Source organism: Aythya ferina (genome assembly GCF_964211825.1).
Source record: "Aythya ferina genome assembly, chromosome: 19".
Taxonomy (NCBI): Eukaryota; Metazoa; Chordata; class Aves; order Anseriformes; family Anatidae; genus Aythya; species Aythya ferina.
Window position 1 is genome coordinate 9,001,764 of NC_140309.1, and position 23,026 is coordinate 9,024,789.

Consider the following 23,026-nt stretch of genomic DNA (forward strand, 5'->3'; position numbering starts at 1 on the left):
TAGGGGAGGAAAAACCGACCTCCTCTACCCAGACTTGTGCAAAGCATTTGGCTCTGTCCCACATGACATCCCCGTCTCCAAATTAGAGTGGCACGGATCTGATGGACAGACCACTCAGTGGATAAGGAACTGGCTGGATGGTTGCACCCAACAGTTCAATGTCCAAGTGGAGACCAGTGATGAGCGGCGATACTCAGGGGCTGATACTGTGTTCGGTGCTGTTTAACATCATTGTCATTGGCATTCACTGTGGGATTGAACATAACTGGAAGGTCCCTTCCAACCCAAAACACTCTATGAATAAATGCTTGGTAAAAACGACCAAATACCAAATAGGAGATTCTTAAAACTCTGTTCCCCTAATTGTGGCTAGCAGAACACAGCTGCCTGGAAGCACTACAACAGCTGCTTCAGAAAAAGCTTGGGATGTACAGTTTTGTATATTTCAGACTCACATTCTCTGCCTTGCACACATATTTTGTCAAGTACTGCATCAGCTTATAGATAATCTAGCCCAATGCTCCTTAAAGGACAGAAAGGTAACTACGGGTTTACTTCTTACCTTCTTGGAACACTCCTGGGCCTGACAGGAAATCAATTCCACATACAAATTTAGTGCCCACAAATGTTCTAAGAGCCCACCCTCTCTAGGGATTTGTGAGGCTCAGAATTCTGCATTCATATTAAATGCACAGTGACTGTAGACAGACTATTTGCATATTCTTGGAAAATTATTGCTATCACTGCAAATGCACTCAGCCACACTTACACTGGACACATTCAGTACGATGATTAAACATATTATATTAAAGCAAAGCTAAAACAAAACTTTATGAATACAATTTCTATGAATTTATTCAAACTAGGAGAAACCAGTGATAAAAAAAAAAAGGAAATTTATATTAATTCTTCACAATAAAGACAAAGAATTACAAAACTCAGTTTTCTGTCAAAAAGTCAAAGAGATGTTACATATATAATCTTGAAAAAATAAAATCCAGTGCTTTTAGAAAAAAAGATGGAGGGGAGGCAGGGAAAACAATTATTTGTCTAAACAACACTAGCAGTAGGTCTCCTAAGCAGGCAAAACACTTCCTTTGCCACTTCAATACTTTTTTTTGTTTTTACATTTCATTTTTCAACTTCATCTCCAAGAGGAAAAAAATCAAAAAGATTCAACATGTTGAGAAGACAAGAGTATCAACATACAGTCTTCAAGACAGGCTAATTTTTTAAGAAGTATCGCTAGTTTTACTACATTCACAAATATTAAATAATAGGAAATACTGTCAAGACAACAAGCTATAGGGTTTTATTTAGGCTACCTTCACCACTTTATAGGGTATTTTTAATACTAGTCTATGTAAAAAGAAATAAGGCAAGGGAAAGAAAAAAAGAACAAGCAAAAACTGAACTTTAAAAAGCCAAAATTGCAGTCAAGGATTTTAGTAATTTCAGCTAGAGCACTGCAGGAAGGCATAATTCAACAGGTAATTATATCCTTTCAAGTTAATACTTAGGAAGGAGCCAGGGAGAAGTACATTACTACCGATTATACTTTCCAGAAGTTACACCATAGTCAGACCCTCATTTAAAGAGGAATATACTTGAATAAGTGCACCCATCAGCCTTGATGCAAGAGCCAAACTTCAAGGGTACAAACAACATTGTTCATGTGAAAACAGAGCAGCTGCAGACTGGTATGCCCAGGTGAAACTGACTGGGGAGATCTGTGTAACAGCTCGTATTATAGTGGTTAAAAAAAAAAAAAAATCCCATTTGGCACAGCAAACATCTGAATTACACTCTTGATAAAAACTGTAACCCTAATGACTGCTTACCTGCTGGTGTCGGGTGCTAGGGAAGGTGTACTGGACAGAGTGAGTAGGATAACGACTCTGTTCTGTGCTGAATGCTCCTTGGTTAGGAGGGTAGCCTGAACTTGACATTATCAGAGAAGAAGTCTTCACAAAGCTGTGAGATCAAGACCAGCAAGCAATCATGTTTCTAGGAAACCGCCTAAAGGAAAAAAGATCACTGATAAGCACTGAAGTACCAGATGTACTCACAATACATTACAGCCATAGTCACCTAAGCAAAACAACCATTACCAGTAAAAGCTTTTTCCTGATGTATTTATTTAATAGGTTACTCTAGTCTGAAACATGTTAACAAGTCTTAAATGGGCTCAAAACCAGACATGTCAGCATTGTCCACACAAAGATTTGAGTATTATATTGTCAGAAAACATCGTTTTACCAGTTACCAGTTGAATTAATAGGATTTTAAAAGAAAAGTAGGTCACTTAAATAGGTGTTAAAGAGGTTATAATAGTCTATAGATGGACTCACAATTTACAGTAAGTTTCTTTAGCACAACATGAAGTTCACTTTCGATTCTTCTACAGTTTTTGGACTCTATGAACTCTTTCCTACTTTCAGGTAGTCTTAGGGTTGCTTGACTCGATGCCGCCTACAGTTCATTAAACCACAATGCATTAGTCAGGCCATACAGTATTACCACCATCTAACAGCAACTTGACAAAGACAGTTCTTAGTAAAAAAAGGAACTAAGAGGAAAAAACACTACTTCAATTGACAGCACAGTTCTTCCTATACGGGATGCCAGCAACTAAATATACTATGAAACCTTAGAACAATCCTGCTCAGTTGATGTTCAACGAATGATTTGCCTCTATTGCATTCTCAGCTGCAGATTAACAGTGGACACTTAAATATACACTGACCTGAGGAAGATTTAAACACTGAAAAAAGCATTCACTAACGAAGTGCAAGCATCTATCTATGAAGTTCTATATAGAGATTCAGCTGCCAAAATCATCTGATGAAGACCAGAAGAAGTTACCTATACCTCTTGTCCATCTCTGGTCTCCACCTCTGGTCCAGTGCCTGGCAGACGCACCAGGCCTTCAAATAAAGTACCTGCTGACCCCTGCCTAGGTGGCTTCATTTCGAAGTGTATTCGATTGCAACCTTTCACAAACACCACATGTAAAGTTACACTTCTCAACTGGATTTTCCATTAAAAGTCAATAGACAAAATCAGCTCAGGGAAGGATCAGACACAGAAAGCTATACAAATAAATCTTAAAGCTTATCTAACATGTTTTGTCACTTCTGTCCTGATTAGTTTCTTTTCCACCTAAGAAATAAAGTTTTATAGATTGGATTATCAGAATAATGAGAGAAATTTAGATTTACCTGTTTTTCAGATATTAGGTTTCAGAGATTATAAATTTTAGCCTGATTTTCAGGTATGAAAAATTAAAGAAAAGCTTACAGCTTTGATTTCAAAGCTATACTACAAATCAGTAGTTGTGTGCTATATAGTACCTCTACATCTCATACTGTACCTATAATTTACATCCCAGTGGCAAGTTCTAATATAAAGAGTTATTCATCGTTAACATTTACTATCCTTCACTGCATTCATTAGAGTACATCTTTACAAACTATATGACGGTCTAATAAATCTGAGTTGTATGTATTCCATTTAATAAGAAACAACGTCAGCAAGCAAGCAATTTTGGGTAATATACATCGTGCTACATAGCTGCAAGCTACCTGAACACTCGCATGTATTCCTGAGTCCAAGCTACAGCAAAAAGAAAACATCTGATTTTACTCTCTCAATTTCCATGCAAGTCCACATAAAATTTTGGCATACAGCTAACTGTCAGCTTGATCAAATGTTTGCTAATGTGATAACTACTCCCATCAAAGGCTGGAGAACATTTTATTATTAAATGGGTAACTGGGTCCAGGGTAGAAGGATACTCAAACAATTTCAGTTTACAGAAGTACAAATCTTAGTTTAATGAACTGTTGATGCCTTAACTTGTACTGTCTCACCAGCCCTGTACTGTCATATGCAGTCTTCATAAATGCATGGAAGATGTCTGACTGAATTTAATATCATATTTATGCTTGATACACTGAAAAAACTTCAGTGAGGAACACAGACAGTAATACTGAATTTGATCAAAGCTCCTTTAGCCCCATAAGCTGTAACTGACAATGATCAATAGCATGCTATTAGCATAAAATCTAAAAGAGGAAAGGCAAGCACACAGCAGGACTTTCCCAACAAGTTCTCCAGCCTTATAGCAGCTTGTGACTCTGGGACTCCTGGAGCTGGAGCCCTTCTGTTTCAGATTTCTTAGTTGCTTTCTCTTCCGTTGGTTTGTCCAGCTGTTTTCTGAACCAGACTAAGTTCTCAGCATTCACAACTGCTCTTTGCACTTCTACAGCTTAGTGACATTTCACATGAGAAACCACCAGCTTTTGTTTGCTTTGGACCTGCTACCTTCATCTGCTATCTCCAGTTTTGGCACTGGAACAACTAAACATCTCATTCCTTTTTTTTTTTTTTTTTCCTCTGCACACGTGATTCCGTAGATTTCTTTCATATCCCTTTAGTCCTATCTTTTCCACACTGATCCCCTAGCCTGCTCAGTTGTTCCTTGTCAACCCACTTCCAAACCTTCTCTATTTCTGGGGCGCCCACGCGGAGGCAAAGGGAGCCAGAAACATTCTGGGAGAGCACCAGTAAATACTCATCCTGTTCCTCTCCTCTTCCCTGGCATGCTGGCAAGTCAAGCAGATCTAGAGAATCCGGAGACGCAGAGGATCAGAGGAACAGCCACTTGAAAATAACATATAAATATAGGCCAACTACTACACGATTCAAGGTCCTTTCTAGTTCATCTCTGTCACGTTGCATCTTCTTTTCTCTGTGTTCAGTCAAACCAGCAAGTTGATCATTAACCCAGGTGCTGAAAGTTCAGTCCACGCTCACTTGTATGATGCTGCAAAGGTTTTTTCTCCATTCACAACAGCTTCAGTGTGCAGGTTGCTACGTCTGTGTTACAATTGTTAGTCTTGAAATCTTCACACCTGCCTATGGTTAGGAAATCACAGATCCTAGACACTGGTGATGCAGACACATGAAATCCCTCTGCTTATCTAGGGAATAAGTTTTACCCAGGGAAGGAGGAGGGAAAGAGTGATTCAGCTGGGTCACTGCAAATATCGCCCAAATTCTTCATGCAGTATTCAGCCCTAGCCAAAATTTATACTTGTACACCTGCCATAAGTTTTAACAGCTCAGAATTTCTTAGAAACAATTTAAAACCTTAAAGCTTGACTAGCAAACATCTTTAAACCAGGAGTGCCCCAACATTTATCTTCCATATTCCATGACCCTGGCAACCCCAAAAATGATCACTGGGGATCACCAAGACAAAGATGTCAGAATTTGCAAACTGCATGGACCACAAACTATAGATTCTTAATTCCCTGTGATTATGCTTGAGAATAACTAAGTCAAACTATAGTAACAACAGAAATAAATACTAAAATAGCCAACTTCACTGGAAATAATATAATTTTAGATTAATACGATTCTTTTTTAAGGCAGTTAAAAACAAAAGGAAATGATAAAAAATAACATATGTGCACTTGCATATTTCTTCAATTTTTAAATATCACCACTCATCCAGCAGCAAAGAGAGGTCCTAACTGTCTCTCCAGATTCTGTACTAGAAGTGGAAAAAGCAGAAAGATGAGGGACAGGAGGGGGACACAGCGTACCAGCACAAATGTCCTTCATGCATCCAACGACACTAACGCAAGCCCACATCCCATAGTCTAAGCAGTCTATGCAATACACATGAAAACATTTAGTCTAATGGCCTTCTGAGAACTGGGAGGATGACCGCATTTGTAGCACCATAACCTCAAACAAACAAACAAAAAATTACCAACAGCAGAAGGCAACAGAAACACAATTAGAGGCTATAATTGTGGTCAATGAGAGGTGGAAGTGAAGAGAAAAAAAAAAAAAGGAAAGATGAAGCTGTAAGTGGGGGTTGCCTTATCCCCCACCCTCAGCCACACGGGAAGGCACCGATAAGACAGGAGGAAGAGAGGAAGAAAGCAGGGCGTTACAGCAGAGGAGGCACGTGGCTACGCCCTGGCACTGCAAAGGTGCAGCAGGAGCTAAAGGATGGGGATCCTGTAGGAGATCTCACTCCTTTTAGGACAAGAATGACATTGTGGTACAAGAGCATGTAAAATGACGCTGAAATGCAGCATTCCCCTCCCCTCTCAAGCTCCTATTCTTGTCACAGGCATTCAGACGTGCCTGCACGTTCTCCTAATTTGACCTCTTTACATGCCCTGCAGATCCCATCTTATCTGCTGATCTCTTGGTATGAGCATATTTACATTCTGTCATATGCAGGGGGGTGGCGGTGCTGGCATTTGCCTGTAGAATTACCACCAACATTCTGCTGATCTCTGCTTTATTACCCAACTCTGCAGCTGTGGATGCATGCACTTGACTTCAGCTCCGTAGGTGCAGGCACCCTCCAACCTCACACGTAGCAGCATCTGCCTCTACCTCCAGCAGTTGCTTACGTGCATCCAGCAGACAGAATTTCTTCACAAACCTATTTCTTGGTCAGGGAGGGTCATGCCACCTCCCTGCTGTCACTTCTCGAGGTTCCATACATTGAGATTACATTTAAATATGGCACTCTTCTTGCATCAAATTATAACTGTGCATAGAGACTGTAAACAACCTTGTCCAGGCTTTTCTCAGTGCTGTATCTTTTCATTAGTCATGACAAACCTTGTCTTCCTCTACTCAGACACAACCCGGATCCCCCTGTACAGCTCACTGCTACCAGCTCTCACTGCCTCTCCGATCTTTCCACCAGTTCCTGCTCCCACGCCAGACCAGAGGCTGCTCATTTTCATTTTTAGCATCCTTGGCAAACTACGACACAAGAAATCAGCTTCCATTTCTGCTCACTCAATGAAGGCAAGACTCTGTTTTTTCAGACCAGTATTTTCATACCATCTTCTCGTGTCCTTCTGCAGATTTCAGAGCTTTCTCATATAAACATTTATAAGAACTGTTACAGACTTTGGAATTCTGCCTTAAATGTCTGACAAAGATAAAGTTAGGTCACGAATACTTTCATACAGCTGCCAACCATGCTGGCCGATCGTCTGTCTCACTGAATACAATCAGAAGGGTCAGAAATAAGTATGTTTTATTCTCTGCTTCATAACTCAATCCATTCTTCTCCTATAGCGTCCCAGGTCATGACTGACATTCCTGGACTCTGTGGTAAAACATACAAGGGATGGGGAAACCCGGTAGTGTTAAATGGATAATATTTAAAAAAAAAAATAAAATACAGGGGAAGTTGGAGTTAAGAACCAAAAAAAGAAAATGCTGGGTCTGGAGATACCTAGCTGAGGAAAGCAGTGAGAAGTTTCAGGAGCTGGGAGGACACACTTAGCCCTGCGATAATTCGAGCTCCTCAGATAAGGAAATGATTTAACATTGTTTATTTCTAAAAGTACGACAGCGTTTGTCTCTTTGGCCACCTCAAACTACTGAAGAGAACCGATTCAAACTTTCCCTTAAAAGCTAAAATGTAAGTGTGAACTTACATTTTCATATGCAGAGAATATTGAGTAAGTTACAAATCATTTAGAAGCGGATATTACAAGAGCAACAGTCATAGCTTCATTTCAGATCTGGTTCCAAGAGGCAATACTAATTTGAACAGCATCTCCTGATCTGCAGGTCTCAAAATGCTTCAGAAAGACACGTAAGTAAGCGCTATCCTCAGCGTGCACATGGGAAAATGAGTCACTGAAAGGTTAAGAAATCTATCAAAGGCTACCCAGGAAATAGTCAGCGACTGAATCAGAACTAAGACTCAAGTCCCCAAGCCTCAGCTTGCGGATCCATGGCATTTTAAGCGGGCAAAAGCCAGCGCTGGCACAGAGAAAAGCAGTTCTTCGCTTGGGAAAACACAGCACGTTTAAAGCAGGAACTATTTTTAGCAGGCCAGGTCCCCAAAACACTCAACTCGTGGCCACCCAAGTGTGTGCAGCAGCAGAGGGAAGCGGTCAGAGGCAAGGATCGCCCCAGGCAGGGTTACCCCGTCTGCCACTCGCACGCTCAACGTCACGGGGAAAGACCAGGCCCAGGGGTGGGTTCTGGTTTTCTCCACATGCACGGAACAAATCAGCACTTCTGCATTGAGGGGAGTTTTTGTGCCATCTTGAAGTCTTTAACCAATATTTGCTAATTAAATTTCTCATCCTTTGGGGGGGATTTTCCTCAGCTTGTTTTTGAGCATACTAAGTCTGATGTAAAGAGTGCAAAGAGTTAGATTACAGCTAAAGAAAGCTCAAATCAAGTTGTTTTCTAAAAATAAATAAATCAGCAGCCTCAGTAAATCAAGCTCTGATGCAACCAGCCTATAGCAAAACAAGGAAGGCTCAGCCTTAGGCAGGGGGTGGCCTACAACACATCACTAAGTTAAACTGGGGATATTTATTAAAATTTCACTCCAGCATAAAATGAAACTTCCAGTGAAGAGACTGTTTCAGCAGTGGTTAGAAAGGTTTTATCTGAAGCATGATAATAATACCCATGAATAATCCGTTCTGTGATTTCCCTTCATAAAAAGTGAGTATTATGAGGTAAAACAAAACCCCAAAACAGGCCGTACTGAACAACCAACCCATTAAAGCAAACAACAAGAACAGATTTCATGCACTAAACAGACCTGCATTTGTACCTTCAAGTCAGCGAACGCTCCAACTCACAGACAATAACACAAAATTACAAGTTGAGAGCCATAGAAGTAAGCCCTTCAAATAAATACCCTGCTGGATATGCAAAACAAACCTTCCCAGTATTTTTATTCTGTCAGATAATCTTAAGTCTGTTCAAGCACTTGTCCAAAAACATCAAATTTGCATGTTGGGGATATACAAGAGAAAACTAATGTACATTTTCAACAGATTTCTAAAAACAGGGGAGTGTGTCCAACCTCCATATAAAAAAGCTATTTGATCAACCAATAGATACAGTAAAAGGTTAAATTTTACTTACCATCTAAAACCTAACTGCTCGGCACACTAAAAGTACAGTCAGAAGCTAGGACCGACTTAGCAGCCTCGTCCTTAACTAAAAAAAGCACCAGACATTTCAAGAGCAGGTATTAGTCCTTCAGTCACGGCCTTAGTGCCCAGCTATCACACAGTCATATGACAGTTATTCAGAAAAACAACAGTGAAAAGAGTTAGTGACAAAGAAAAAAAGCTTGGGTTAGACTTAATGAACTCAAAGGCCTTTTCCAACCTTTCTGATGCCATGGTCTGTGTTAACCCTTCAGGTCCAATTAAACAAGGTTCTGCAAAGTAATGGGATGGAATGCAAACGGACGAAAGTAGCCACAGGATCGGACCGGACAACCCTCAAACGTAATGGGTTTTCACTCAAGAACCTTCCAGAAGGCTGATGGTTGAGTAGATGTACAATAAATATGTGCTTCACAACAAAAAGTGAAAAAAAGTTAAAGAAAAAAGTTAAGAAAGAAAAAAGTTAAGAAATGCCCAAGCATCTGAACTTGACCCCTTCTCATACCTTGAAATTTCTACTAGCATACAACAATGCTTTATTTCTGAATGTCCACAGCATAAACTCGCAATTATGCTATAGTGCGTCTGACTCATACTCTACATGACATGGAAGCATGGTATCCTTTAATTTAGCCAATTACAGAAGTGACAGAAGTCAAGGAGCATTACAGCAGCCCATTCAAGATGTCACATTTACTCTCTATTAGCATGACTTTTCCATCTGCATCAAGATAGCTCAAAAATTAAAATAGGATTTTACACTTCACATTTTAATAGAAAGAGGTTTCCATTAAGAGACTTCCAACTCCTCAAGGTACTTAAGTAATAGCTTTTAGAACATTAAATATTAAGTTAGAAAAGAGTACTTCCAAAGGATTTTTGTTGCCATACCAAAAGATAAATATTACTTAATTGCATGTGCAATCTGCAACCAAACCTGGCTAGCAAATCTCAAGATCACCTTTTTACAGTTCATGTTTAAATAACAGTTTCTCTTTCTCCTGTTTCTGGCTACTGTATTTGTAGAATTAGTGCTCTAGCAAATGGGGTCGATCAAATTCAGCTGACAAGACACTCTTCTCCAGGAAATTCTATTTTAATCTCTCTTCTGTAATTTATGAGCTTAAAGAAAAGTTGCTAATAAGTGTTATCAAGGCCGAGGCTGCCATTATATGGGGGATCAGAACAGGACAAACTACAACTACATTAACATCTTACAAAGTTTCTAATCAGCTACCCACTTTTCTCACCAAAAAAAAGTGCTGAGCACATATATTTCAAAGAAAAGTAAATATTTTCAGAGTCTGCTCACCAGTTGTTAAAAATCTAACACGCAGGAGAAAGAGTCAGCTTCTGACTTCTCATTTAGTGGATTCACAGAGTCCCCAGGAGACTAAATCTTCTCACTCCTGACTTTTATCGAGGAGCAGCACTTCCTGATCCTGCAGGAACCTACCCAGCTCTCTTCAGCCAAGGAGGGTCACACTAACACCGAAACTATCCAAAAGAGGCAAGAGAAAATCCTTCATTCAAAAAAAAAAAAAAAGGAAATGAAGGATGGAAACACTTCTTTCACTAAAAGTACTGCTGACCAATGATTTAAATAAAAGAAGGATACAAACCTTACGAGGCTTTCTGGTTTCAAAAATATGTCTTTATAATAGAAACTACCCACTTTCCTCCTAAAGACACTTAAAACATCTTGTTTTTCTCAGCAACACCACATTTTCATTCCTGGTTGTCCCAAGACAGCAAATAGTACACAATTAGTGTACACCACAGAAAATTTTCATGAGCCAAAGACCAGAAACCAAGTATACAGAACTGAATGTTGAAAGTACTTCCCCCGCCTCTTAAGACAAGTGCAGCAGCTTCCACAGCCCAGATAATCACCTTACCCCTTCTGAAGGGCCCAAACCCTGCCATGGGCTAATTCAACTGGCTATGAAACATCAACTGAAGCATTCAAACTTAACCCGCGAAGCTGTAAGGTGAAACAGAAACCACACAAAGTATCTTCCAACTCATCAGCTCACAGCATGCAAGAGACTCAAGAGATGCTACGCAACTGCAGTGATAAGAACTAGACAACCTTCCTCGAGTCATTCTCACTCACCAGTCAGTGCTAACAGCTCACTGAGGTTTACTTGAATCCACCTAATTCTTCCTGTTTCACCCATGATTACAAACAATTATGATGATCTCAAACTTCACATATATTATATGCTATGAAGTATTATTTCAAGACAGCAATTTTTGCTTCTTTGTACAGGACAAAGTACCAGCCTCACCACTCTCCTCAGTTAACTGAGTTCATACAAAAATAACTCTCAGTTTCAGCTAAAAAGACAAAAAAGGTTAAAATAAGAATTCTATTTTACTGTACTAGAGTGTTCAGGCCTATTCAGATTGTGCATATCCTGTGCAGTATCACCTTCTAGAAACAAAGTTTATTCTGATTTATGTGCAACTGTGATTTATTGACATTTATGATTAAGTTTGAGATGTTCTACTTCACTAGAGAACGCACCAACATATAAAAATATAATTCCTCATTGAAGCTTACACAACAGCCTCTCAGTCACAGAAAATGGTGAAGAATGGAAAGGATCTCAAGCTATGAATGGTGTAAGGAAACCTCAATAGCCATGGGGGGGGTGGGGGTGTAAAAAAAACAAACAAAAAAAAATGAAAACAAACAAAAAAAAAAAAAAAAACCACCAAAACTTCAGGGTTTTGGACACACACGGGCTTACTTGTTGAAACCACAGCGAAACAGCACCTACAAAATAACAGCTGTAATGGCACGGGTAAGTGACCACTTCTACAAGAAACGGTTTTGGGAATAACATTCCAAGAAAGGTAAATCGTGAAATTACACTTACTACATGGGAGAATTCACACCTTTCACACAGCCCTTCTCTGACGGCAAAGCATTTAAAATAGCATAATGAGCAGAAACCGTAAGTGAAGAATGTGACTCTGAGACAAAACTCTGTGGTAAATAACCAAGTATATATAATTCTTAAACTAATTCCTCTATTTTTTTTTCCCCAAACTACTGTTAGTGAGGTGAAGGCCACAGCTGAACTGTAATAACATCAAGTTCAGAAAACAGCACTTGAACTTACATGGGCTTAATTTTCTAGCATGAACAGAGAGGAATCAACAGGTTCATTAGAAGAAAGAGGCAAGTGTGTCTCCTAGTAGACTTCCTGCATGAGTAGATTTATATTCCCGTTTGTTAGGCACCTTCCTTGAAACGTGACGGTATTTTAATTCTTTTAGGAGAGCATCCACTTCTCCCCACCAGGAACCACCCAGTGGGTGTTTGCACTGCAGGAACTCCGTGAGCTGCACCGCGGCCGTTTTCAGCTCTCCTCAGGACCAGCGGGCCTCTGACTCCACGACAGCTACAAACAGAATCGACCAAACGTACTTTCCCTGTAAGCCACAGCTAAACTTACGGCACAAGAAGGACAGTCAAAGAGACATTATATTAGCTTAAGCATATTTTGTACTTTATCTTGTCCTTTTTCATTGATAGGCCTTCTTCCCCTCACTCTTTATGAATGTAATTTCGGTTTTACCCAAGACCAGTCCACATGCACAGAATTCTCAAGTCCTGGTCAAGAGTTTGTCCAATGTCTGCACAAAAATTTCATTCCTGAGTGGTTTTTTGTTTTGTTTTTTTACTTCTGAGAGTTTTGAACAACAGGATTTTTCAGAGGTGGGCGACGCATCTTCATACACTACAGTACCTTAATTTTGCAATAGCCTCAGTAATCATGAGCAGGTGATGTCACTGACTTCAAAACCACATCGACCAACATCCTCCTTAAGCCTGAAGAGAAAACTGCGTATCAAATCAGTCTGGGAGTGGCAGCATTACATGAGTGGTTTAGATGTGAAGCTATTCAAGGACACAGAAATCTCTCTCAGGATATTGGGAGGAAACTTAGCTGCAAGGTAAGTTTGAGCTTCCTGCATGCACCCCAGCTCGCTAAACTCAAGCCCCAGTAGGCCCGGGCTGGGGTAGGCATTTAACAGGTGGTGGATAAATGCTGAACAGGTACAGAAGAGGAAGGGAACATCACAAAACATCATTACTAGATGGAGACTCACTGAAGGGTAGAGAAACTCAAGCTGAGGACATATCCAGCACGTTCCCGTCTATTTGCATAATTTAGAAATAGCCTAAAGTAAATATTTACAGAGAGCAGTCTGCACAGGTCAGAATTTTTACCTGGAACATTTACAGTACAGAGACCGGGTAACACGTTCGGTTAATTGCTTGTCATCTGAAGCACCGATTCACATTTGACTGAAGAACACAAATGACTTGAAGAGTTCAAGACTGCATCCAGGAAACGTTTGTTTGCATTATGAAACCACTGTCTGGTTAGTAGTCTGTTCTCAAGATTGTGCTGTGTTGTACTGCACCTGCATGAGGCACAGATCTGTTCCAACTCAAACAATTGTTAAAATCTTAACTTTAAGTAGCTACACACACAAGAACTCTGAACAGTATTTTTGATCATACAGGAAAACCTTCACTGAAACCATTTTGCAGATAAGCACAGAAGAAGAAAAAAAGCATTTCACCAAAACTTTGACTGAGAGCTTTGAAAAAAAAAAAAAAGCCACTATTAAGAACATCATAATAGAGGAAAAAAAAAAATAATTATATTTGTTCTGATACTGAAACGCAGAAAGGTAACTGGAAAAGTATTAGCAGTAGTTGAAGCAATCAGCTTCCTCTCCCTGCAAGCATCACTCAGTCATGCTGTAACTGAGAAATGAGGCAACTTAGAAGATGCAGTAATAGAACCACAAGAACTGGGGAAGGGGACCAGAGGACGAAATCAAAAAGAAGCTTTCAAGTCTGTCACTACTTTTACCTCAGTTTTTGAGAGCTTTCTAGACCCTTCATGATGCAGAACACGTGTGCCCAGGAAGAGCAACTAAAATAAGCGGCTGTACATGTAACATGTATTCAGAATAAATCATCATCAGCATAACGTAGAACAGTGAATATACCCCAACTTTGTAGATTTAATTTAAATTTGGAGAGTTACCTTTAATTGGTTTGTACACTTACTAAAAAGCTAGAGAGAACTAACACTTGTGGAAGCAAACATTTGGAATATCCCCTCCATACACTAACAGATGTGCAGTTTAACTCTTGGAAAGAAGATCCCCAAAATGGTACCTCTCCCCCTGCTTCAGCAACAAGTTTAAGTATTTTAGCAACCTATATTGAACAGGATATTATCCGCAGACAAATCAAACTACATATAAAGCACAACATTTTGTTTCCTAGGTAGTCTATATTCTATCATGTAGTAGAGTAATGTCAAGAAAAAAATTAACTGTGTTATCGCAAGAAGGGTCACTGCAGTTGGCTTGTTTCCCCTGAACGTTTGAGCACGAAGGTCCTTCATCCCTCAACACAAGACACTAGATTTCAGCTAACTAGAAACCCCCATCAAGCATTACATATTTCCTTTCCAAATGTCAAGGCTGTTTAGTTAATCAGGAATAACAACATTCAGCAGAGTATAACTCCAGCACGGAACTGCAACAGATCTGCACGGTCCTTACGCACCGGCACACAGCGCTGTGTGTCCACTTACTCAGGCACTTAGGCTGTACCCTCAGTCATTATACTACCATAATGTTTCTTTTCTAATAGCACCATTTCTCCCTCACATCCTAAAGCCTGAAATAACAAGCCTTGCCTCAGCTCTAGCAGCTTGTAGCTCTATTATTATACCTAAAAATAATGCAGAATATCACTACAAAAGCAGGTACTCGAAACTAGACACCCCTCTCACTGTAGAAGTTATCTTTTTTATTATTATTGCGTTGCACCAATATTTACAGTCATGAACAGGTAGAATATTGGTGAAGACCACGTATGTGCAACATGAAGAGGCGTATTTTGGACAGCAGCAGACTGCTCGGATCACCAAGTTCGTTATTTACGTACTGGAGCCCAACGGTAAGAGCACACGCGTCCATCTGGAACGTCGTCCAACTGCAACTGACTTGCTACTGACAGCTTTTTAAGTGCAGAAACACAAACTTCTTTACCAGGGAGTCAGGGTGACTGCAGGAAAGCCCCCACACTGTGCCCTGCAGAAGCTGGGGATGTTTACGGGTCCCAAACGGGTACCTCAGTGTCCGCTGACAGCCCCAGCGCGGGGCCAGGAGCAGGACATCTCCTGACGCACCCCTGCCCAAGCTTCCAAGGGCCGATTCGTATGTATTTTAATTATGACTGGTTTATTGGTTTAAATCGGACTTCTCCCACCCACAGGACAAGGATGGGCACCCAACACGGCGATGCTCTGCACTTTCTCCCCAAACTTCCCCTCAGGGGGCACCATCAACGTCCACCCGCAGCCCCTCCGGACCTCGGGGCGCACAAACAGTGGGGAAAAAAATAAAAATAAAAATAAAAATAAAAATAAAAATAAAAATAAAAAAAGCACCGGGGGCAGGGGGCACCCCCCGCCCTAAGCCACACCTGACCCGCCCACCTCCCCCGCCTCCTCCCTCAGGACCCCCCCGGCTCCAGCGCCCTCCCCCCGGGCCCGAGAGCGGCCCCGTCCCCGGTGAGGAGGAGGAGGAGGAGGAGGAGGAGGAAGGGATGGCCGGGGCCCCCGCCTCTTCCCCCTCCTCCTCCTCCTCCTCCTCCTCCTCACGACGGAGGCGCTAGAGGCCCCGCTGCCCCCCCCAGGCCCTGCCAGCCCCGCTCGCCGCCCCGCCAGGCCCCCTGCCCTTACCGACGGCGCGGCGCGGGGGCGGCCCGGCGGCGGGCTCCGGCGGGGCTGGGCGCTCGCAGCCTCTCACCTCAACCTCAGCGCCACCGCCGCCGCCATCTTGCCTCCCCTCCCCCGGCTCGCCGCGCTCCGCCCCGGCCCGCCAGGTCCTGGCAGCTAAGGAGAGAACGGCAACGCCGCTCCTCGGCTCTTTCTCCCGGCGGAGGGAGGCTCGCCCCTTCCTCCCGACGCGCAGCCGGCGTGGCGTTGCTCGGCTGGAGGCAGCTCGCTAGGAACGGGGGGCGGGCCCCGGGGTGAGAGGGCGGGTTGTTATGCTCCTTCCAGGACCCGCTGGCCGGTGAGGCGGCGGGGAAAGGCTCCCGCTCTCTCCCCCCCCCCCTCCCCTCCCTCAGCGCTGAGGGGATCTGAGGGGGGGGCGGCCGCCATGAGGCGGGAGGCGCTGAGGCAGAGGGGCCGGAGGTGCTGCTGAAGGGCCGAAAAGAAAAGGCGAAGCGATTGACATGAATAAAAATAATAATCACAATTAACGGGAGGCGGCCGCCGAGCCCTCAGGCTGCGGATGAGGGGATGAAAAGGGGCTCCGGAGCTTTGGGCCCCTCGGAGCAGGGCTGAGGGAGCCGGCCTGAGGGCCCGGAGCGGTGACTGACTTTGGAAAAACGGGAGAGGTTTAAAATCCTGAATGTCTTGGGCTTTTTTTCCCCTTTCCCTGAGAGGAAAGTGTAGCACAGGTAGCTCTTTTAATAAGGTTTTTAAATCCTTGCGATGTTTTATCTGCAAATGTGTAATTCTGGATGTGTTGAGATCACAAATGGTTCTCTTACCAGGTTTACAATGGGAAAAAATACCATTAGATGAGATTAAATCATCCCATTGAGAAAATGTTTTCGTGTCGTTACAGCTTCCACTAAGTACCAGAAGTCATACCCTACACGTGGGATATGCGCCTGCACAGTTATTTGCTCGGAGTAATAAAGCAGGGGCTTGCCCTGTGGCAAACAGGTGACTTTTACTTATAAAACATGCATTTTATCAAGTCTGTAGTTAGTAGCAGAGCTGAGTTCCACTCTGCTAAGTGCTATGTTAGCGTGACATGAGGTGTCCCCAAGGCGAAGTGGTTGCAGTCTTTGATCCCAATACACACAATGACTGCCTCAATTCACTTTTAAGGATATAGATATCCAAATAAAAGTGTGAGGGCAAGTCAGGCAAGTATCTTGAGAGACTTTAGGTGTTCTTCAGATGCTGAATTCTGCTTAATTGCTTTCCCCATTTGACTCTTTGAACCTGCACAGCCGGCACGCTCTGGCTGAGGTAATGTGCTTGTCTTCCATGTTGCCTATTTGTCTTCAACAGCAAAGCTTCCAAGCCACCGCGTATGACTGCCTTTTGCATATTTATTTTACTACTTCCTGCCTTCTTTTGCTCTGCAACCTTCTTCAGCGGTTAACTTCACTTCTGAGACATATCCAAACATTTTTTTCCCTCGTAGCTGCGCTCGGGATAGCCGACAGATTCGCAGACAGCAGAAAGCGTCTCTGAAGACGTGCTCCTCATGCCCTGCCCTGCTTCTGAGCTTTCGCTTGCGCATCTTCCGCAGCCACACAGTACAGGGACAGAAGGTACACACCGCACAGCCTGAGTTTGTCACTGCTGCTCATTACTCGTTAACGTTTAAGTAGGTAGGGTCAGGTGGTGCGTGCAGGGCTGGCTGGCCCTATTCTCCCTGGCTTCCCGCACTAACGGGCTTGGCCCTTATTATAACCACTCCTGAGGGGTCCCGCTCCCCGGCTGGACCGAGGCGGGGTGCCCCGTGAGCTCCCCTTCCCCTGGCCAGCCCTGGAGCTGAGCAGCCGGTGCGCGGCCCCGCCCGGAGGCGGGACAGAGATGGGCGGGGAGGAGGAGGAAGAGGAGGAGGCGGGGGGACCTCTGGTGCCGCGGAACCTTCGTGCGGGCCCTTGCGGGTCCGGCGGGGGAGCAGCGTGAGGCGCCGGTCGCTATGGCAGCGGGGCGGTGGGGCTGGGGGCTGCCGGGACTGCCTCTGGTACTGCTGGGGCTGGTCCTGGTGCTGCTCGGGGTCACGCGTCGCTTGCGCCGCCGTTTCGCGGCCGCCCCGAGGGGAAGCGCGGCGGGGGAAGCCGCTGTTGCCCGCGCCTTGGTGCTGACGGCGCACCCCGATGACGAGGCCATGTTCTTCGCCCCCACGCTGCTCGCCTTGGGCAGGGCCGGCGGCCGCCCCGCGGTGCTGTGCTGCTCCGCAGGTGAGGGGACGGGGGGACGCGGCGGGGACAGCCGGCTGCCCCCCCTCCACCTTCCCCTTTTGGGTGGCGGCCCGGCCGTGACGTCAGCGCGGGGCTGTAAGGGCTGTGACGTCAGCGTGGTGCCCCCGCGTGACGTCATTGCCGTGCCGACCCTCCCGGCCTCCCTGGGGAAGAACTGTGCAGCAAAGGCCCTGCCGTGCCTCTCGTCTCGGGGTTTGGGCACTATTCTGGGCTGTGGCATGTCGTCATATCCAGCCACCCCATGATGTGACCATGCATACGTGTCTGCAGCCAAAATGCAGCTTCCTGCAGGGTTTTAGTAGCTTGAGAAGTGTTAAAATCCCCTTGCGTATCCAAACCACTATGGTTCCACAATCAAATCTTATGCTGCAGCACTGACACACTTTCAAATTGCATCGAAATATCATTAGTTTTTAGAAATGCATTGTTTTACTCTTTGCATCCTGTGATTTTGTCATCTTGTAGAGGACTTGCTTTAGATGATCTGGTTTTAATGCACCGTAACAATACATTCCCAGTAACACATCTAAAGATACCAGTTGCGTGTCAGTCTAATCATAGAAGAACAGCCCCAAAGAGGTCACGCTGTCCATCTGCTGGCTCAAAGGCAGCCTCAGTGGTGTCCTCATTTCCTGGAGATGAATGTTCTCCAGGACCTCCAGGGAGGTTTTTCAGCCCATGTGGTCTGTTTCAGTGCTACATTAGCTTTTCTTCAAATCGCTTTTCTCCTGAATCTTTGGAATGATTTAAGCTTGCTTATTTGTTTGACCTACTGTGAAGATGGAAATCAGAGTATCCCTCCATAGCAGCTTTTGACATTTTTTTAAGGCTGTTATCTGCCTCTCCTGTCTTATCTTCTCTAGACTAAACAACACAATTCCTTTCAATCTTCCTCATAAATCGTGTTTTCTAAACTTCTGGCCATTCTCATTGCTCTCCTTTGGACTCTCTTCCAGTCGTCTCACGTCTATTTTTGAAGCACAGTAACTGAAGAGTCAAATCGTTGGTCTCACTGAGGCTTGTCTGGGGCTGAATCGAATGGAAGGATTCTCAGAGGACAAATATCACAAGGGACTTCCACAGCGCTTGACGCTGTTGTCTTTTGTTCTCATAATCTACTAAAACCCAAGATTACTTTTTTTTTTTTTTTTTTTTAATGCACAACTGATACTTATTAAGTTATTCTTCTGATGAATTCAAGGTTGTGCATTTGTGCCTGATGCAACGCTACTGTTCTGCATTTCATTATGATTACCTTGTTCAGTTTTTCAGGTATAGGAAGCAACCTCATCTTAAATGATCTTTCAGACACATGCTGCCGTACTAGAATTCATAAGTCTGTGGTGAAAGCTAAAGATATTTTATGTTTGTTGTGTATCTTAGGCTACAAACATTTCCATCCCGCAGTGACAGCAACTTGTATTTGGGAAAAGGGACCTCTGTAGTTTGGAAAGCTCCAGTTTGTTCACTGCCAGCTTTTGTTCTTTGTTCTCATACCTTTCTGTCGTAACAGACTATCGCGGTGAGAAGACCAAGATTAAGCTATTGATGAACTCTGATGGTGTAGTGACTTTACTGTATCCCTCCTATTCAAGATTTAGTGCAGAGCAGAGCAAGCTTTCAGTTGTCTTTGCTGAGGTACAAAACTCCATGGATCCCGTTTGACTTTTTCAGAGCAATGAAGAGATTATTGACGTGCAACCTTGCTATTGCAGTTTTCAGGACTAAAACATTGCTGCAATTAGAAAACTTTCCAAATAAGTATTGTGCTTCTGCTTATTTTATTCACATTCTCTTTTTTATTGTCCTTTACAGCACTCCCGATTCAGTGACATGAAACATTAAGTATGTTTGACACTGTCTTCTATTGCATGTCTTGCATGCCTTCGTAATGGAACTAGCAGCCCATATAGGAAAATGCATTCACTGAGCTAACAGCTTTTCTTGTGCCTCTTAATAGTCTTTGGGGTGATTCAGATGGTTCATCCTGTCATTGTTTGTATGATTGATGATGACAAGCGAGTTGATCAAAGACTCCGTAAATTGTGACACTGAAACACAATCATTACTTAGGATCCGTTGTAATGTAGTTCTCAGATATCAATCAAAATGCCTTAGAAATGAATCAGAGTTACAGCCCTGTGAAAGAAAACAGTCTTTTCCACACTAAGTAATCTTTGATTGAACTAATAACTCCGTATAAATGTGCTTTGCTCTCTGTAGTAGCTGACTCTCTATTGTGAGTGCTCCATGGACGAGGTCCAGCAGCATCAGCTATTCAGCTGTTTTTGCTCTCAACAGCTGCCCATTTTTTCTTGTTAGCAACATGGATCTGTACCTTTGAGTTCAGGAAAAGTTAGGTATTTTGATAACAGTGGTACCATTTGGGTAAAATATCCTGTGCAGTCTGTTACTACACTATATTGCAGCATAAGATATGTTATCTTAAAACACTAGTATCATGAAAGTCCATGAAAGAAATCAGTCTAAAATAAGCCCTGTAGTACTCATAATTCATCCAGGAAAGGTGCACACTTAATTTAACTCTGCTCAGCTGGAACTTGTGATCCAAGCTGCATGCTGCAGACCAAGCTGATGTGTTCTTCAGCAAACCCACAGATAATCATTGTAATAGTTTCCTAAAATCATTCACTCACAGTCTGCAAGAAGAGTTTTTGTTTGTTTGTTTGTTTTTCTGGTTATTTTTCACCTCTTTGCATATTATACAAAGCTTGCTAGCAAGTGCTCAGACTGCAACACTGCTATAGAGAAATGCTAGGTTTAGATGACTCATGCCCACAACAATAAAAAAAAAAAAAAAGGTTCTAGTGTAATTCAAGACAGCTGACTACAGACTTGAATCATACATTAATACTCTGCTGTATATTTCCTTTTTTTTTTTTTTTTTTTACTTCAAAGTTAGAATTGGTTTCTAAGTATTGGTTTGCACGGGGTAACATTCTGGAAGGGGCCTTTGCAGCTCTGGCATGGACTTTGCATGGCTGCTACAAAGAAAAAGGAAGGTGATGTGAGGGCAGGATGAGAAGAGGAAAATTCAGAGAAAAAGGAGGCTGTGTTTTAAGTGTTTCCCTACTAGTTGTTGGTCTAAGGATATTTATTATGTTGTAACTTTTCCAAAATGCTTTATCTCAATTAAGTTTACTGTCTTTTTTTTTTGGTTCTATAAGTTCTTTGCGATTGTAGTTTCTGCCAGAATTTCCTCTGCGAATGATGCAGATTTCTGAAAAATCTTTGTCTCAAAACAGAATTTTATGATGGAATTCCTTTCCTAAAATCCTTTTAATTTCATCAGCATCTTCTGTTGTGGTGTCTTAGTGTTACATGACAACATGTGTTTATTAGAAGTGGTCCAGGATATACTATAAACTTTAGTCACTTAAAGAATATACCTTGGGACAGTTTTTTTTCAAGGACTTCAGACTTGCTGTTCAACTTGGCTCTACAGGCCTGTGCTGTTAAGAGTACAGGAGGGAGTTCATGGCACCATTTCCAATGGTGAAGGAGGAGTGACTCTTTGGCCCTTTCTGAGAAGGTTAATTATTACTGATTTGTTGTGAATTTACGTGTCTTTAAAGTGGACTAAGGCCCAATAACCTCTTTCACAGAGACAACCTGGAAATTTGCCAATGATAACAACTTTCAGTCACCTCACTAGAAAGGATGTTTCTCCCGTGTTTATGAAAAGATCTTGCTCAATTCTTTTGTACTATACTGGTGACTTGAGTTCAAATAATGTGTAAACAGTTAGTCCATGTATATTCCGTCAGAAGATTCCTTGTTTTGTCACAAAGTATAGTTAGTGTTTGGAATTCATCAAAAGAGCTATTAAATATTGCTAAAAAATTAACAATGCTCAGAAGAGGATTAGGCATGTACAAAAATAAAACAGAAAGCCTCAATTAAAATAAAACTGAAGAACTAGAAGTTTTGATGTTTCAAGGAATAAAATACCACTAATCAAACAGGTGGTTGGAAGCAGTTGCCCAAGCAGATTATTCCAGAGTTGTTTTTTGGAAGATCTCCCATGTCTTTAGCAGGAGCATGACTTTGGCCACTACCAGAAGGAAGATACTGGGCTCCTTGGACAACTGATCTGATTAGACATGGCAGTTTCTGATGCCTTTGCCAAACAAGCTCATGTGGTAAAGGTTGGCAGAAGATTGCCTCAGCATTTTTGCCTGAATTGAGATGGGTTTTACTTACGAAAATTTATGGAGTTTCTCCTCCGCAATGATGCCGTTCCTGAAATGATGCCCTTTTTTTAATGTGATGCTCATACTTATTGCTTTGAGGTGACCTAAACTAAACTAGACGATGTTGCTGTTTGTTATTTTCAGGAAACTACTACAATCAAGGAGAGATTCGTAAGAAAGAACTGGAACAGAGTTGTTCTCTTCTGGGAATTCCTGCTTCCAATGTAACAGTTGTTGATCACAGGTAAGCAATTTTCATTTATAGCATTAGTTGCAGTTTTTAAATAAGGGGTGAAGTTCGCTTTAATGTTCCATGAAAGCTTACTGTATCATTCTATAAAGTTCTGAGGAATCTCAAAAAAAAAAAAAAAAAAAGACCGTATAATAAGTTTTTGTTAACTCTTAACTTCAGGAAATCTAATTAATAGAGAAGACAATTCAAGTGTATAATGGGGATTGGTGTCCTTTGGGTAAACTCTGTTGATACAGCACTTTGATTAATGATAGCCATAGTTGTAGGGGTCTGGCAAGGTCTGTTTGGGCAGCATGATCACATTGTGTTACAGTTTTCACATTGTTATCAAAGACGCTTACAGAGAAGTCTTCTCTGAATTGCCAGTGGCTGAAAATAAAACTGTTCAGAGGATTGGCACTATCTTTAGGTTGCACTTATCCTCTCACGTGATTATAATGTAGTTACAGATAGCTTATGCTTAAGTCTGAGTTCCATGATAAGATAACAGTATAAACAGATCTGCTGTCATGCTGAC

At 42.4% G+C, this 23,026-nt stretch overlaps 2 protein-coding genes across 7 annotated transcripts in view; one reads left to right on the forward strand and one right to left on the reverse strand.

Annotated features, from left to right (window-relative positions):
- NCOR1 (nuclear receptor corepressor 1) overlaps positions 1–15,935 on the reverse strand; it is a 66,881-nt gene extending 50,946 nt beyond the window's left edge. For 3 of the 5 annotated variants that reach the window (XM_084493318.1, XM_084493319.1, XM_084493315.1), the window contains exons 1-2: positions 15,767–15,902; positions 1,842–2,019 (exon numbers count right to left, since the gene is read on the reverse strand). In XM_084493318.1, coding sequence (XP_084349444.1) covers positions 1,842–1,949 — 108 coding nt within the window. In that variant the 5' untranslated portion in view covers positions 1,950–2,019; positions 15,767–15,902. Of the gene's footprint in view, positions 1–1,841; positions 2,020–2,351; positions 2,473–15,766 lie in introns of all 5 variants that reach the window. The other 2 variants (XM_084493316.1, XM_084493317.1) reach the window with 2 other exon arrangements.
- Positions 15,936–17,683: 1,748 nt separating this feature from the next.
- Positions 17,684–23,026, forward strand: part of PIGL (phosphatidylinositol glycan anchor biosynthesis class L) — a 59,437-nt gene continuing 54,094 nt past the window's right edge. The window contains exons 1-2 of one of the 2 annotated variants that reach the window (XM_084493356.1): positions 17,684–18,021; positions 22,401–22,500. In XM_084493356.1, coding sequence (XP_084349482.1) covers positions 17,760–18,021; positions 22,401–22,500 — 362 coding nt within the window. In that variant the 5' untranslated portion in view covers positions 17,684–17,759. The remainder of the gene's footprint in view (positions 18,022–22,400; positions 22,501–23,026) is intronic. The other variant, XM_084493355.1, reaches the window with a different exon arrangement.